Raw genomic sequence first — 15,966 nt, 5'->3', positions numbered from 1 at the left:
ATTAAAACAATTATTTAATATTATATTTCTTAAAAAAACCTTTTTTGTATAAAACAATTCTAAAATACCCGCCGTGAAAATGACTTTTCACGCATTTTCACGGTCCAGAAATAATGTTCATCTGATCGAAATTTGAGGTATATAAGCACCTTAAAAATGTGACGCGAACAAGATAGTTCGCTGGTGACTCGTAGGCGCTTCCGTATGAGTGGGGACAATAGAAACCAACCATAGAGTTCAGTGACTGTGACTCAACTGCACGCATTCCCACCTGTGGTCATTCATAAACAAGAAAAAGTATTTGGCATCTGTTGTCAGCTCCGTTTTAAGGATATACTGTACTGCAAAAAATGCATTGCATTTTTTCATTATATTATCGATTAAATGTAAGTCTCAATACGTGACTTATTTCTTTTTACGATACGACTTAAAATGACTTTCTGAAAATAATTAAAAAATTATTTCAACCTTCATAATCGGCCTATTAATTGTCAATAAATCTAAGCAAGTGACACGTTGCGTGTTAGAGCTGTAAATTTTGAAGGAATTCCATAAAAACAAGAGTGTCGGATTAGAAAAATAGAATGGACGCTGATGTTGAATCTTGTTTAAACGATTGGAATGATTTGACGCGAGATTACAAGGAACTTGAGGTGAGTCTTAAGTGCAGGCTCTCGTACTACGGTAAACAGCAATTATGAATTCTTTTAATTTTTAAAATTACATTATATTTTACACTTAAAATTAAAGGGATTTTATTAATTCAAAAAAATCAAATTTAAGATTCATAAAAATTGAATCAAATGTCAATTCAATAATATCCAGTAATTACAGTAGCTATAACGTAATGGTTTCAGAAAATTTATGCAGAAATCTAATTTGATTGAATTTAAGAAATAATACTCCTTAGAATAAATGAAATTTTAATTTAATTCAATGTACCTGTGACCTCTCTTTACTTAATATGCATTATTCATTTAAAAAAAGTAGGACTCTCAACTCATCAATAACAAAACTTTTTAAACATTCGAGGAGTTAACAACTACTTTTTTGCCAAAATTAAATTTGAAAAAACTGAAAACGTCATTATCATAGCGTTGTCAAGGAAAAACCATGAATTTTGACGAAAAATCCCTAAAAATGACTACGTACCCCCTCCCTGGTGGCCACATCTTTTCACATAGAGAGCTCAAATTTGGCACACTTATGTATTTTTAAGTCAAAATCACAGGAAAAATATAGCGAACATGAACATGAAAAAAAGCGTTTAATCCTCCTAGCGCACACACTATTTAACCAAGACAGTTCATATTTGGTATAAATGCGTATTTTTGCGTGTAGATTACAGGAAAAATATAGCGAGCACGAATGGAGTTGATGATCATATTGTTTTTAAGGAAAACTCATATTTTTAGAAAAAATCATGGATTTTTCGAATAAAAAAAGAAGAAAATTTTATCTTAAGGGATTCAAATTTATAAATTTTTATGTATTTTTACGTGTAGATTACAAAAAAAATATAGTGAGCATGATTGGAGTTGATAATCATAGCGTTCTCAAGGAAAAACTGATAATTTTCGGTCTACGTCTCTATCTATGTGTTTTCATGCTCACATTACAGGAAAAATTAAGCAAAATTGAAATTTTTACATCGGTCTTCACACTTTAACCCCCTCAAATTTTAGGTTTAAGGGTACGGAACCCTCGGTTTTAATGCAAGTGTAACTCGCACTTGTTCGATTTTTTATTTTCAACTTAGGCTTAAACCAAATAATTATCGGTAATAATCTTTAATCATTAACAAACATATTAACGTTATTCTTACTAGAAAACAATTTTTAAAAGTGCGTAATTTGTTTTGATGTTATGGAAGAAATTAACTTATTTCTATTCTTATCCTGAAAAATACTAGAATTTAAAACATTGTTTAACATTTGTGTAATCGAAATTTACTGGTGACTGGTTGACTTTAAAACCTTGGAAATAGACAGAGTTGCCACAAGTCAGGGAAATATCGGTCAATTTAAGAAGAAGGTTTTGGAAAAATGTTGTTAACTTAAATTATGAGGTACCTAACATGTTCGTTAGGGTATCAGTAAAAAAGCCTACTTTCGAATTTTATTTGGGCCACCACTCAGTTCGGTTCCAATATAAAAAAAAAATTTCTACCAAATCCCACCCCGATTGATTAAGGGGTTACATGGGTCAAAAATGCCGAAAACTGTATGTCTTTTCATAATTTTTTTTCATGTAATAAATAAATTATTTCATTTGAGCACTTAGTTACCTTAATTTACATTATAAAATAAGTAAGTTATAAGATTTTCGTAAATAAATATTACAAATTAAACAACAGGTCCTTTATGACCCTTTCCAAAATAATTGATTTTGCGGTCTCACGATATCTAATGACTGCTTCAACAAAAATAAAAAACCAATTATTTTCTATTACTAGATGAGTATAGCTCGTGATTGAACAAAGGGTTATTAAAACATTTGAAATATGAATTTTTGACAGAGTTTTTGGTCACAAATTACGATTTTTGGGACTATTTAGACCATGTAAAATTGTTTGTAATCAACAGAAAAAAAATCCTTCGTTCAATCACTAGTCAATATTATCTAGAAGAGGTATGCCAAATTTCAGAAAAATCATGAGACTGCGGTTACCAACGTTGATTCGAAATTTTTTTTTTATTTCAAACAACATAACAATAGAGCAATTCCATGGTAAGTGATCATGGAAATTTCTTTCAGGTAAGGAATTTAGATGAAACTGCAGGAATTGATTCTTTTAATCGTAAAGCATTTTTTGAAAAATTTTAATAAACGTAGGAGATATTGAACTTTGAAATTTTTTAGCCTTCTATTTTTGAAATATCATAATTTTTTATCAATGAAAGCTATTATGCTCAATTTTTTTTAAATGTTCATAGAAAGCCAAACTTTTTAATAAAAATTTTTTCACCAAAAATTAATTTAAAGTTTTGTTGATATTTAACAAAAAAACTTTTTTTTTGATTTTTAAAAAAATTACATTTTTTTTACTTCATATTTTTTTGGTGATAGTGAATACTTACCTCTAGACCCTCTGTAAGTTTCAGAATGGGATCTGCATAACTTTTTGAGAAAAAAATAAAAATGTAAAATTTATCGCAGCTCATCTTTGTTCAATGTTATACAGTTATCTCTTCATTTCGAGATCGTGCAATAAATGATAACTTTACTACCTTTGTGAATTGTTTTCATAAATTTTGCATAAACTCTTTCACAGTTTTTGATCTTATGTAAATTGTGTTATATTTTAATCGCAAAAGATAATTTCATTCTTACTGTTTTTCAGCTTCGTTATTCATTTTTATTGTAATTATTGCAAAATACTTTTGGTTGCAAATTATATAAAACGTACGGCTTGATTAAAATTGTCTCTAACTATTGACGATTAGAAGAATTTTTCAAATTTATCATCTGACTTAAACTGTCTTTCAGTACTGACTCTAAAAACACACGAATATTAAAATATTTTGCCCAAATAAAAATTATTATTATTATTATAATTATCTCTGCCAGAAACTAATTTTTACTACTTACACTGATTTTTACTATTAGGATAAATATTACAAACATTTTATTCAGTGTCCAAGCAAAGCAGGCATTAAATCTACTTCAGTAGATTTTGTAAATTAATTGTCTAACTTTAAATGGATTTTACTACTAAAAATACCCGAACTGCTACATGGAGATACTAATGCAAAAATAGGAATTAAAAACAACTATTTATATTTAATTAATTTATTTATTGTATGATATATTATACCTATTATTTATTATATAATTTAATTTATTTATTTTTGATAAATAAAATAATTGTAACTGATAACTAAAATAAATGAAAGTCTAAAACTTTATCTTGTATATGATGTATGTATTCCACGCCAAAGTGTAAGTCCATCTGCAATTGCATCTCCGATTTTTTTGAGAATTTTTTTTCTTTTAGTACTAATTGAGACTTGCTTCCATGAACTTTTTCAAATTTTTTTTAGCAAGCCGTTTTCGAGTTATGGAATTTTGAAAATTGGAGAATTTTTATATCTTTTAATTTTTGAATGCTCATAATTTCCTTCTAATCCACAGGTGGCTGGAAGGAAAAAAAAGTTTACCTACGATGCCCCTGCTGCTCAATGGTATCAGGTGATTCCATAGCATCACCTGAGTCGAGAAAAACTTGACCAAAAATCATAGCTGTTCATTTGCGAGAGTATTGCCCCTTTTTAGGGGTGATTCGGTAAATTATTAAAAAAGATTTTTTCAAATGGTTAAAAATGATTATAAAAAATAAAAATATATATTAATAATATAAGATGTATTATTAACTCAAATAATAAAATTAATTAAAATTATAATATAAAATTATATAAAATAAATTAACCCAGCGAGTATGTGGTTGGGCATCATATGCCCCATATTTACTTGAAATATACTAATTCCTATAATTTTCATTCTGGCGTTTTGGCACTTCGAGTAGCTGGAGTTATCGTAGTGTATTTATTAGATACCTTTTTATAATATAATACCAAAAATTAACTTAATATAGTAAAATCTAACTTCTAATAGCAATTTTACAGTCAGGGCATGTCATGCCCACCACATAGTCGGTGTAACAGTTTCGCGCCACATACTCGCCGGGTTAAAAAAATACAAACTAGGTTATAAATAAATGATGCAAAAAAACAATTGACAAAATGAAATATATTTCTACACAGATAAATACACTAAAAATTTGTTATTTGCAATTGTTATTTCTATGAAATCCAAATGTTCAAAAATGCAAGTTTCAGAAAATTTTTTTTTACCTTTTATGCATGTAAATTGAAGCTCTATAAAACCAAAAACATTTGTAAGAATTATATAAAAGTTGTCAAAATAATTTACAAACATTTTTAACCATTTAAAAAAATTTTCTTTAATAATTTACCGAATCACCCCTAAAAAGGGGCAATACTCTCGCAAATGAACAGCTATGATTTTGGGTCAAGTTTTTCTCGACTCAGGGGATGCTATGGAATAACCTGATACCATTGAGCAGCAGGGGCATCGTAGGTAAACTTTTTTTTCCTTCCAGCCACCTGTGAATCCAAAACAAGCTTATACCTAAGTCTCCCAGTACGAGTGTTGGTACTTAAGACGTAAGACCCATTGCACCTAACCCCGGCAAGCTCGAACCTAGTCTCCCTCTTTAGAGTCCTATCTTATTCCAAAAGTCCAGTAACTCTTCTACCGAGAGGTCGCGAATCCTATCTTGGTCTACAAAGGCGTCACACAATCTGCACCTAGGTGAGACATTTCAACCTATTTTGTGCTGATATTGTTTAAAAAAACTTTCAGATTTTTTTTTGAAAAGTACATTTAAAAACACACATTTTATAAAAAAAAGACTTTTAAAATTGATGCCTTTTTAAGGAAGTTATGTGCATTCAAAAATTAAAGATATGAAAATTCTCCAATTTTCAAAATTCCATAACTCGAAAACGGCTTGCTAAAAAAATGAAGATGCAATTGCAGATGGATTTACACTTTGGCGTGGAATACATCATATATACTGCTATCGATACTGCAAAAATGACGCATCTCGATGTACATTTTTATTTATTTCTCAAAATGTTATGCAGATCCCATTCTGAATCTTACAGAGGGTCTAGAGGTATACACTAAGTATACACTACAAGTATACACTATCACCAAAAAAAATATGAAGTAAAAAAAATGGAATTTTTTTAAAAATCAAAAAAAAAGTTTTTTTGTTAAATATCAACAAAACTTTAAGGGGTTTCCTAAATTTTTTCCCCTAAAATAGAAGGTTTTTAAAAGATTGTGTACTCATAAGTTTTAAAATATAATTGATCAAAAGTTTTTACATGTTACTATATACGTCAAGAACTATTTAAAAAAAAATTGCAATCTTAAAAAATATTATTGTGCTCCTTCTACAGAGGTCGCTATGTACACTGGTCAAAATCAAGGTCCTTTACGGTAACCACTGTAGCTCATCGCAGAATCATCTAAAATAAAAAAATCAAACACGATTTTAAAGTTAAAGACATAATACAGGTCCTAAACCTCGAGATATTAAAAAAAATCAAAAATTAAGAAAATGGCAAGCTTTGGAACCCTAGAAACTGAAAAAACACCATTTTTTTAACAATCAATCACTCACAAAAACCTGATTATTGAATATTTTAAATATATTAGAGGTTTAGGACCTGCAAAAACTTCCACTGAATCGAATGCAACTTGAATTTTTGAAATCGGTCAAACGGTTTTTGAGTTCTACTGGTTACCATTTTTAAATATAGTGTTTTGAGAAAAAAGCGTTTACAGTTTTGATATCAAAAGGTTATAATGAGTCAAGCAGAAGTAACTAAATCAGCTTGAAAATTCTTACTCAGGGGTTTTTGGGGTCGCTGATTACAAATATGATGTCAGATTTTAAAAATTCAAAATGGCGGATCCAATATGGCGGACATTAAAGTAAAAAATCAATTGCATTTACTCGAAACTTGGTACTCGGGAGTTTTTGAGGTCGCTGATTACGAATATGATGTCAGAATTTAAAAATTCAAAATGGCGGATCCAATATGTCGGACGAAAAATTTAAAACTAATCGGATTTGCTCGAAAATGATGAAATGATATGAATATGATGAATTGTCCGTACTGGGTCCATGACCATGTCGGGTTTATTATCAGCAAACCAAAAAACCTTTTTTATATTTGAATTTTCGAATTCTGTCATCATATTCGTAATCAGCGACCCCATAAACCCTTTAAGTAAGAATTTTGAGCCAATCCAAGCATTTTTTAAATTTGTCCGCCATCTTGGATCGGCCATTTTGAATTTTTAAAATATGACTTCAGATTTGTAATCATCGACCTCAGAAACCCCCAAGTAATAAATTTCAAGCAAATCCAAGCATTTTTTAAAAAACTCGTCCGCCATATTGGATCCGCCATTTTGAAATTTAAAAAATGGACACCGGATTCGTAATCAGCGACCCCATAAACCCCCGAGTAGGACATTTCGAGCCAATCTAAACACTTTTTAAAAAACTTGTCAGCCATATTGGATCCGCCATTTTGAATTTTTAAAATCTTACATTAAATTCGTAATCAGAGACCCCAATAACCCCCGAGTAACGAATTTCAAGCAAATCCATTAGCTCGGTTTATCGTGGGCACGAAAGGGTTAATTATACGATCTGTAGACGCATATATATATATGTATTTTGTTAAATAACTTAAGATTATGAGCGAATTACGATCTAATGATTTAACCTCACATTCTTAACATACTTTCCTATCAAAACATGAAAAAAAAAAAATTCGAATTTTTTGACCAAAAAAATTTAGGAAACCCCTTAAATTAATTTTTGGTGAAAAAATTTTTATTAAAAAGTTTGGCTTTCTACGAACATTTAAAAAAATTGAGATTAATAGCTAACATTGATAAAAAGTTATGCTATTTCAAAAATAAAAGACTAAAATATTTCAAAGTTTAATATATTATTCAGCCCACTGGAAGAAAAAAAAATTGACTCTCAATAAAAAAATATGTATTACACATTATAAGCAACTTACACTTTGTTACAAACTCGAAAACCTGGAAGCACGTTTTTATTAATGAAAATTGTTTATTTTGGTCCATACTACACCCCCAAAAACAAAATTACCCCATTCGACTCAAGGAGAACAGTAATTCCCATCCTAAAATTAATTAATTAATTTTAGAGCTCGAAATTTAAAAAATTATAATTGTTTAACACTTTTAGGTTGGGTATCACTGACCTCCCGTATAATATGTAATGCATATTTTTTTAATGAGTCACTGTTTTTTTTACTTCCTTTGGGCTGAATAATGTTTTTGGGGTGTAGAAAATGGTAAAATAATGTTTGGCATCGTTAGAGATATTGTTATGTTGTTTAAAATAAAAGAAAATTTTCTTCGAATCAACGTTGGTAACTTCAGTCTCATAAAAAATCGATGAATTAGTTTTTGAGAAATCGTGACTACCAACTTCAAAAATAAAGTTTCGAAATAACAGCATTTAAAGTTGAATGATATGAAAACCGGATTTTATTTTTTTGATTATGAAACGGGTGTCTGTTATGAAGAATTCCAACTCTATTAGAAAAATTTCGATTGTATAGAATTAAATAAATCAATCGAAGATCAGGACAAATATCATTAAGCAGCAGTATATAAATTTAAAAGTAGTTCTTTTTTTAATTTTGTGTAAAGTGAATCACTTTAAAAAGAGCTTCTTTACACACACTTTCGGTGTGTAAAATTTAACTTTAGAGGTTAGTGTTGCAAAAAAAATGTTTATAATTTTTTTTTGCTTTAAAAATTAGTTTATTATCTGTAGAATATGATCCTACATTACTAATCTATAATTAGATGTATGAATTTCTATAGTAAACATAAGTTTAGCACTTCACATGCTATCAAATGCAGTTAACGATGTGCACGAGTTCTCTCTACTCTTTCGGTTTCTAAGCAATATAATTTTATTAATTGTCATTAGCAAGCACCATAAGCCATAAGCCATAAGCAACCATAAGTCTTCAAAACAATAGTTAAAACACTACTTTTATGTATCGAAAACTTTAAACGCGTTTTTCTCGAAACGTGTTTTTTCGCGCGCCGTGCAATGTAGCTCAGCTAATTTTTAACCGATTTTAATCAAACTTACCATAAATCTTCTTTATCTTACTGGCTATTGCATGACGAGCTCCTTTTTTTAAAAAAAATTTTTTAACAATTGTTTTTGAACATTGTTTATAAAAAAAATTATTTTTTTCCAAATGGTCCCAAATTTTCAAAAAAAAAAAAATTTTTTAGTTTTCTCATCGTCATGCAAAGCGTATTTGCGTATTTTAACGGTAAAATTTTTGATTTTAGTTGATATTTGTGACCTGTAGGCTGCACGGCACAAAATCAAACATGCAACTTCAAACGCCTGTAACACCGCCATTTTTTAATATATAAAAAAAAAATTTTTTTTTATAAAGCTTATATTGTGTACTTTAAGGTATGCTTTACTTTAATTCAATAAACTTTACCAGTTTTTTTTAAATTCCTGAAAAATCGTGCATTCACACAAGTTTCCCCCCTCAATTAGACCCGTAACCTCTACCCATAAACGTAGTACAGATGGAATCGGAGGATAGACCCCTCAATCTCACATGGAATTGCTCAAATATTCAAAATAATTCAAGAAATCTTCATACTTGGGGTTTTTGAGTCTAGTCAAGAATCGGATTTCAAATTTTTTGATTCAATATTGGGGAAAAGAAATTTTGCCTTTCCACATTTTTGAAACAAACCTTCATCACGATGATCCAGGACGTTTGTTTCAAAAATGTGGATAGGTAACATTTTTTGTCTGACATGTTGAATATAGATTTTTGAAAACTTAAATTTTGAAATACAATTCTTGACTAGAAATTAAAAAATCCCCAATTATGAAGATTTGTTGAATTATTTTAAATATTTATGTGATAAATAATTCGTTACATTGCAATCCTTTTTTAAAACCTATATTTAATTATCCGCCATTTTGAGATTTTTGAATATTTAATTTTGTTAAATATACCAACTTAAAGAGTAGGTAAACATTTTTAACTCAATAATTGAAAAAGTTCTGAATATTTTTTGATAAAGTGCTCTTTTCCCGTGTACTTCCAGTGGGAAATTGCGATTCATTAGTGGCACAGGTTAATCAATTGGTCTGGGATTTGGCAGAAATTTTTTTTTTTATATTGGAACCGAACGGGGGGGGACACCCTAATGTTCATGGGTTAAAAATCAAAGTGTCTTAAAAAAATTAAATTCTTCTTAAATTTCTATTTACCTTGAAAATTTTTTAAATCAATTTAAATTTTACTCCAACTAACGCCGAGAGTCTTGCTCCTGTGGAGTATAAGTGATGGACCGAAGAGAAAACCCGCATGTTTGTAACATTGGGTAGAGTTGCTCTTTACCTCTTATCCATTCTGTTAGCTGCTCGGGCACCTGTAAGAGGAATGTCACTTTCCAGGAAGCGAACACTATCTCGAAGAGAACAACGTCGTTGCGAGTATGTTGCAACTCAGGTTATGTGGGCTAAGAATAGGAAGAAATGCATTGACTCCTTTGTTAATAGCATCGCAAATTCCACTCAGCCTCCCAGAGAGGTAAAGGAGACCTTCTCGAAGGGCGTTTTTACGCAAGCATCCAATTCTAAGCCAATGTTGTATATTCCTGAGGTTAAGCTAGTAGAGCTCTTCTCTCCTATCATCGTTGAAGAGGTTGAACAACATAAACTGTCAATTAGGACCGTCGCAGGACCTGATGGTTTGACGGGTATGGGACTGACTGCAATTCCGAAAGGCATTCTGCTATGCCTGTTCAATCTCTTCATGTGTTGCGGGGAATTACCGGAATGCTTACTCGCGTCTCAAATGATTTTCGTTCATATTCATAGTTACTCCCGCCGTTTACCCGCACTGGAATTGTTTGAAAATGATATTTGCAAAGAGTTTTAGTTGGGCAACATTTTTTTTAATAACATAATTATATGGATTTAATAGAACTAAATTTATATTGAAAGGGTTGGAATTAAAAGTTTTGTCTTTTTCTATTTTTAAAAAATTTGGTTGAATAAAATTGAGTTCAATGGGAATTTCAGTAAAATGACAATTCGATTAAATCAACTTTCTGTCAACAGCAAATTCTGTTAAATAATAATTTGATTAAATAGAAAAATGAAAATTTAAACGCTTTCGTTAAATTATGATTTAGTATAGTACATATTTGTTTAAATAAAAATTCTTCCATAGAAAATGATATTAAATAATTCTGTTATATAATCAATGAAGACTGAAATTTAAATATTCTATTACAGGCATTAAATAGGGAATATCTTTCAAAGTTGGAACAAGTTGTTGAACTTCAATCGAAATGTTTAAAAGGAATATCGCACCAGAAATATCGAATGGGCGTCATTTCAAAATCTCTTAAAGCGTACGTTGTATAAAAATATTTATTAATCAACTTTATAAGAAATCTTTAAAGAAAACTGTTATCCTAATGAATAGTAAAAAAAAGTTTACAGGCAAGTGAAACTCGAGAAGTTTTGGATAAAGACATGATGAAACGTGATCAACAGTTACATGACATGGAACAAACGTTACCAAAACCAAATGGTACTTATCTGAAAATTATTTTAGGAAACGTAAATGTTTCAATATTGAACAAAAACGATAAGTAAGTTTAACTTTAAAAATTCAATTTATTCTTTATTTATTTTTCATGTTCATTCAATACTTATAAGTAAAATTGAGTACCGGAATGTCGATTAATGAGATTCATTTTTGAATATGAGAATATTATTTCATTTGACATTTCTTTTTAGAAGACGAAATCTACTTGAATGAAGAGAATTATAATTATTGCATTCAATTTTTGTCCCTCATGTTATTTATTATCTATTGATGACCATTAAATTGATAAAATGAATAATAATTATGTTTCGTTACAGATTCAAATATAAAGACGAATACGAGAAATTTAAACTTGTACTGTCTGTTATTGGTTTTGTTCTATCAGTCATAAATCTCCTCACTAGTATAAGGTATCTAATAATATTTGTATATATCGTGTACATATGCTTTTTGAATACTCATCCAATATAATTGTGAAGTTTATACCGTAATAATAGGAGAAAAACAATTTCAGGACTTTGGAGTTAAGTTTCATGTTTTTACTAGTCTGGTACTACTGCACTTTGACAATAAGAGAGAGTATACTTAAAGTTAATGGATCAAGGATCAAAGGGTGGTGGCGCTTTCATCATTTTTTATCAACTGTAGTGTCAGGCGTCCTTTTAGTTTGGCCTAATACTGGAGCTTGGTATTCTTTCCGGGGTCAATTTATGTGGTTTAATGTATATATTAGTAAGTTTTTCTTTACAAATGGTAAAAATAGGCCAAATAATATTGTTGAGTACCGTAAAATGGGATAAAGACGGCGATTATTACAAATTAATTTTAAAAATTTCTTTTTATCTTTTCTAAGAAAAAAATTCTTTAATTATGATTACTTTGGTTTGTATGGACGTCAAACATTACTTCGACATTTGTTTCATTCATATTCAGTGGATAATTTTAGTCAAATATGTGTTTTATACAAATATTCATTTTACATTTTTTACTAAATAGTTTTGAAAACATGATTTTAGAGCTCTATTAAAATTTTTTATGACAAATCCGATTGAACACCGTATTTGAAACATCCCTGGAATGATTTACCAAAAAGATAAATTGTCGTAAAATAAACAACTTTAAAAAACATTCATTTACAAATATTATTGAATTCGGGGAAAAGTCGTCCACAGTAAAAAACTAAACAAAATTACATTACTTTCCTTTTCTACTTTATACTTATATAAATAAATATAAATACTTATATCAAAAATAAATTTTAACCTCAATGTACTAGAGGTTAGGCATTCATACAATGCAAAATGCTATTAAATATTTATTTAATTGTTATTAGATGTTCATTTTGACTTTTTCATATCCACTACTTTCAAAAATTAACTTTACTTAATTAAACTAATATTCTTGGTTTGTCAATGACTATTTTTTAAATGATTGACGACTTAACCCCGCATTTCAGGGCAAAGTCGGCGACAATAAAAGGGCATATAAATATTTTTCTGAAAAATAAATAAATTTTTTTATGTAATGATATTAAAGAATAGAAGTGAAACTTTATATATTAAAAGTATTAAAGTTGTATTTTATGTTTTTCTTATTTTTTTAAGAAAACAAAAAACATCGCCGACTTTACTCCATTTTACGGGAGTTTTTAAAAATGTATTCTTATCACAACATTTCTATTATCTTTTAAAAATTTTGAGTTTATGGGGGCACTCGCAGTTGTAGCGCCAAAAATAGACATTTTTCATGAATTTTTTCTCGTAAACCATTAAATCTTCTCAAAATATCGATTTATTATCTAAAAGTACATAATTTAAACTTTAATTTTAAAAAAAAGTTAAAAATATTATATAGTTCCAAAGTTATGTCCTGTCGAAGTGACGTCTTTCCGAAAAACATGGTTTGCGGTGACCAACAATATGGGAATCTGGTTCGTCTGAAATCAAAAACTGAAATGGATTTACATTTATTGAAAGATTATTTAGTATTTAATTGAAGGATTTAATCCTTCTATTAAAGACTAGATTATTGTGTATTTAAAAAGTATGTTAAATTTCAAGACAATCGGTTCAGTAGTTTTTAAGTCAGGGTGGTCACCGACTTCAAAAATGTATTTTTAAATACATGTGTTTAAAGTTTTAACTTACATTTTCATGAAGATGAAATTTTTTTTGGAAATCAGATAGAATCATCAACTCCGGGTCTATATAATAGTTCTTTGGAAGCAGATAAAACTGCTTCCAAAATCCCAATTCAAATCGTCTCCCTTTCAGCCTGTATATCTCATTGAATTTTCACCGGATCATCTTAAAATTTTGTAGACATATTTGTGACTACATATACTCTAAGAAAATGCAAGAAAAAAAATCGATTTTTTGAAAGTTACAACTGCGAGTGCCCCCTTATGTTCAAGTCAGAAGCAATGATTTTCCGCTCTTCCACAGGTGTAGTTCAGTTTCTTCAATTTCGTTATCAACGAGGAGTTCTTTATCGATTAAAGGCATTGGGTGAAAGACACAACATGGACATTACGATAGAAGGCTTCCATTCGTGGATGTGGCGAGGACTTTCGTTCCTTCTACCATTTCTTTTCGTGGGCTACTTCTTTCAACTCTACAATGCCTACACGTTATATACTCTGGCCTCGCATCCGGAAGCCACTTGGCACGTTGCAGTTCTTAGTTTAATGTTTCTTGTATTGTTTTTAGGAAATACTACAACAACAATTATGGTGATTCCACAAAAATTACAGGATCAATTCAGAGACCATTTACAAAGTGTTTTTGCTTCGAAGGTTCAAGAACGTAAGAAGGTTAATGTTTTAAATGAAGAAACACATTCAGAGAAAGGAGACTAAATTATGAAACAAAATTTAAACTGTAACAACGTAACATACTTTAAAAAAAATACATATTTTGGTAGTGATAAAAGCCGAAAAATGTACAAACTATATATGAGTGGTTTTTTTTCTTATTATCCAAAGATCGCGCCAAAGCTAAATCGAAAATAATTTAAATTTTTCTTCTTAATTTCTTGCTTTTTATAAAAACACTCAGAAATCATCACACTCGTATATTTTAAATAGTAAATTTAAAGTTTTTCATAGGTTTAAATTTTTCAAAAAAAATTATAGTGTCATTTTTATATTCAACAATCATCACATTTTATTGGATGTCTTGATCTCCTATTGTCTTCTGTATATGAGTTTTGTTTAATATTGACACATATCATTTAGTGTATTAGTTTTATTAATTTAGAATATTATTTGTGTTTTTTTCATCAAGAATTTCAATTTTAAGATCAAACTTATGTGGAGTGCATAAACTTAATTTGCATGAAGTGATGAATATATATTCTTTAAAGAAAATAAAGATATGCGTGTTTTTTTTATTTTCGAAAAGTTTATTTTTACAAAAGTTGACATTGTTAAACGAATACGTTTTGACAAAAATAAATAAAGCATTACATGTGACTGAATTTATTGATTAAAAATCATTGCATTTACCCTGCGTGACCAGCAACAGATTTAATAAAATTTTATGGATTCATTTAAATTATTAAATTAATAATTAAATGCAATAAGGGAGACTAGAGACCCATGAGACACGAGGTCCCACAGAACACTTGTTATATTTCCAAATGTATAAGTGGAATGTAAATAGTAAGTACATTGGATATGATTATGTTGGCCATTTAGAGTTAGATTTAAGAGCTATTTTTCTGGGGATAAGAAGCGATTAAATTCTGCCGTTCCAGAATTTTAAGGCAAAAAAAATATTTTCTATAAAGTCGTAAAATTTGCTCTTGGTCTTTTAATTTTACATTTTTTTAAAAAAACTTATTTTTAAATATTATTTGGATTTTTTGATGCAATTTAATATCCTAACCGCCGACCTACTCTCATTCTTGAATTTTTCGTAGCTCTGTTGTGCGAAATTAAGACACGTTATTATTTCTTAAGAATCTCTTGCATGGATTTTCAAAAATTTTAATTTTTTCAAAAAATAACAATTTTAAAATGGTGAAAAATAAAATTTTTATTTTATTGACTACTTTATATGTTTTTATGACCAAACAAGAAAAAAAATAAACTCATTATTTTAAAACGGCGTACACGATTCCGGCTGATTGTCTGAACTAAAATCAAAAAATCAAAAGGCATTTTAATCTGTAATGCTGTGGCCATCGCCGGAACTAGGATTATTGAAAAAGTTAAAGTCGTTTCTTTTTTATACGACAAAATAGTCACAAAAAATCATGATTTTTTGAAAAACAATTTCAGAACAGTGCAAAAAATTCATTTTTCAATATTTTCAGATAATTCTAGTTCCGGCGATAACCACAGCATCACAGATTAAAATATGGTAAAAAGTTTGAAGTTCTAAGTTTTCATTGTTCTTTAAAAAAAATTCCCTAAAAACACTAAAAAAACGTCCGTCACACGGGATGACCCCCATAACGAGTTTTTTACCCACTTAACTTAAATTTAAGTGGGTCAAAATTGAGGGTGGTGCTTTCCTTAAAACTCGAGCAAAAGTAATTAAAATATTGTACAATTAATTAACCAAATAGTTTTATTATTAAACTTATTTATTTTTTAATCTATTTTTTGTAGAAAATAATTAATTAATTAAAATTCCAATCAAAAAAACATCATTCAAAGTTGGCCAAAATAATTTTAATTCGTGGAAATACCTATTTAAGC

General features: G+C 29.1%; 1 protein-coding gene across 1 annotated transcript; it reads left to right on the top strand.

Moving 5' to 3' along the window:
- The first annotated feature begins 207 nt into the window (after positions 1-207).
- LOC127281035 (transmembrane protein 120 homolog) lies at positions 208-14,733 on the top strand. The gene is made up of 6 exons (XM_051304518.1): positions 208-653; positions 10,943-11,061; positions 11,146-11,304; positions 11,579-11,671; positions 11,776-11,993; positions 13,706-14,733. Exons 1-6 carry the CDS (start codon positions 585-587, stop codon positions 14,116-14,118), a joined length of 1,071 nt encoding a protein of 356 aa, XP_051160475.1. The 5' UTR covers positions 208-584; the 3' UTR covers positions 14,119-14,733.
- The last annotated feature ends 1,233 nt before the right edge of the window (positions 14,734-15,966 follow it).

Source organism: Leptopilina boulardi, unplaced genomic scaffold (assembly GCF_019393585.1).
Source record: "Leptopilina boulardi isolate dan_hultmark-lab unplaced genomic scaffold, ZJU_Lbou_2.1 LbouV2_262, whole genome shotgun sequence".
In the NCBI taxonomy this organism is placed as follows: domain Eukaryota; kingdom Metazoa; phylum Arthropoda; class Insecta; order Hymenoptera; family Figitidae; genus Leptopilina; species Leptopilina boulardi.
Note: the sequence above shows the minus strand (reverse complement) of the source record. Positions and strands in the feature narration are given on the sequence as shown.

Excerpts from the sequence above, each read along its gene's own strand:
- LOC127281035 (XM_051304518.1), top strand. The coding sequence starts at position 585 with ATGGACGCTGATGTTGAATCTTGTTTAAACGATTGGAATGATTTGACG. Across the intron at positions 11,305-11,578 it reads ATATTGAACAAAAACGATAA|ATTCAAATATAAAGACGAAT; the intron begins GTAAGTTTAACT and ends GTTTCGTTACAG. Across the intron at positions 11,994-13,705 it reads GTGGTTTAATGTATATATTA|GTGTAGTTCAGTTTCTTCAA; the intron begins GTAAGTTTTTCT and ends GCTCTTCCACAG.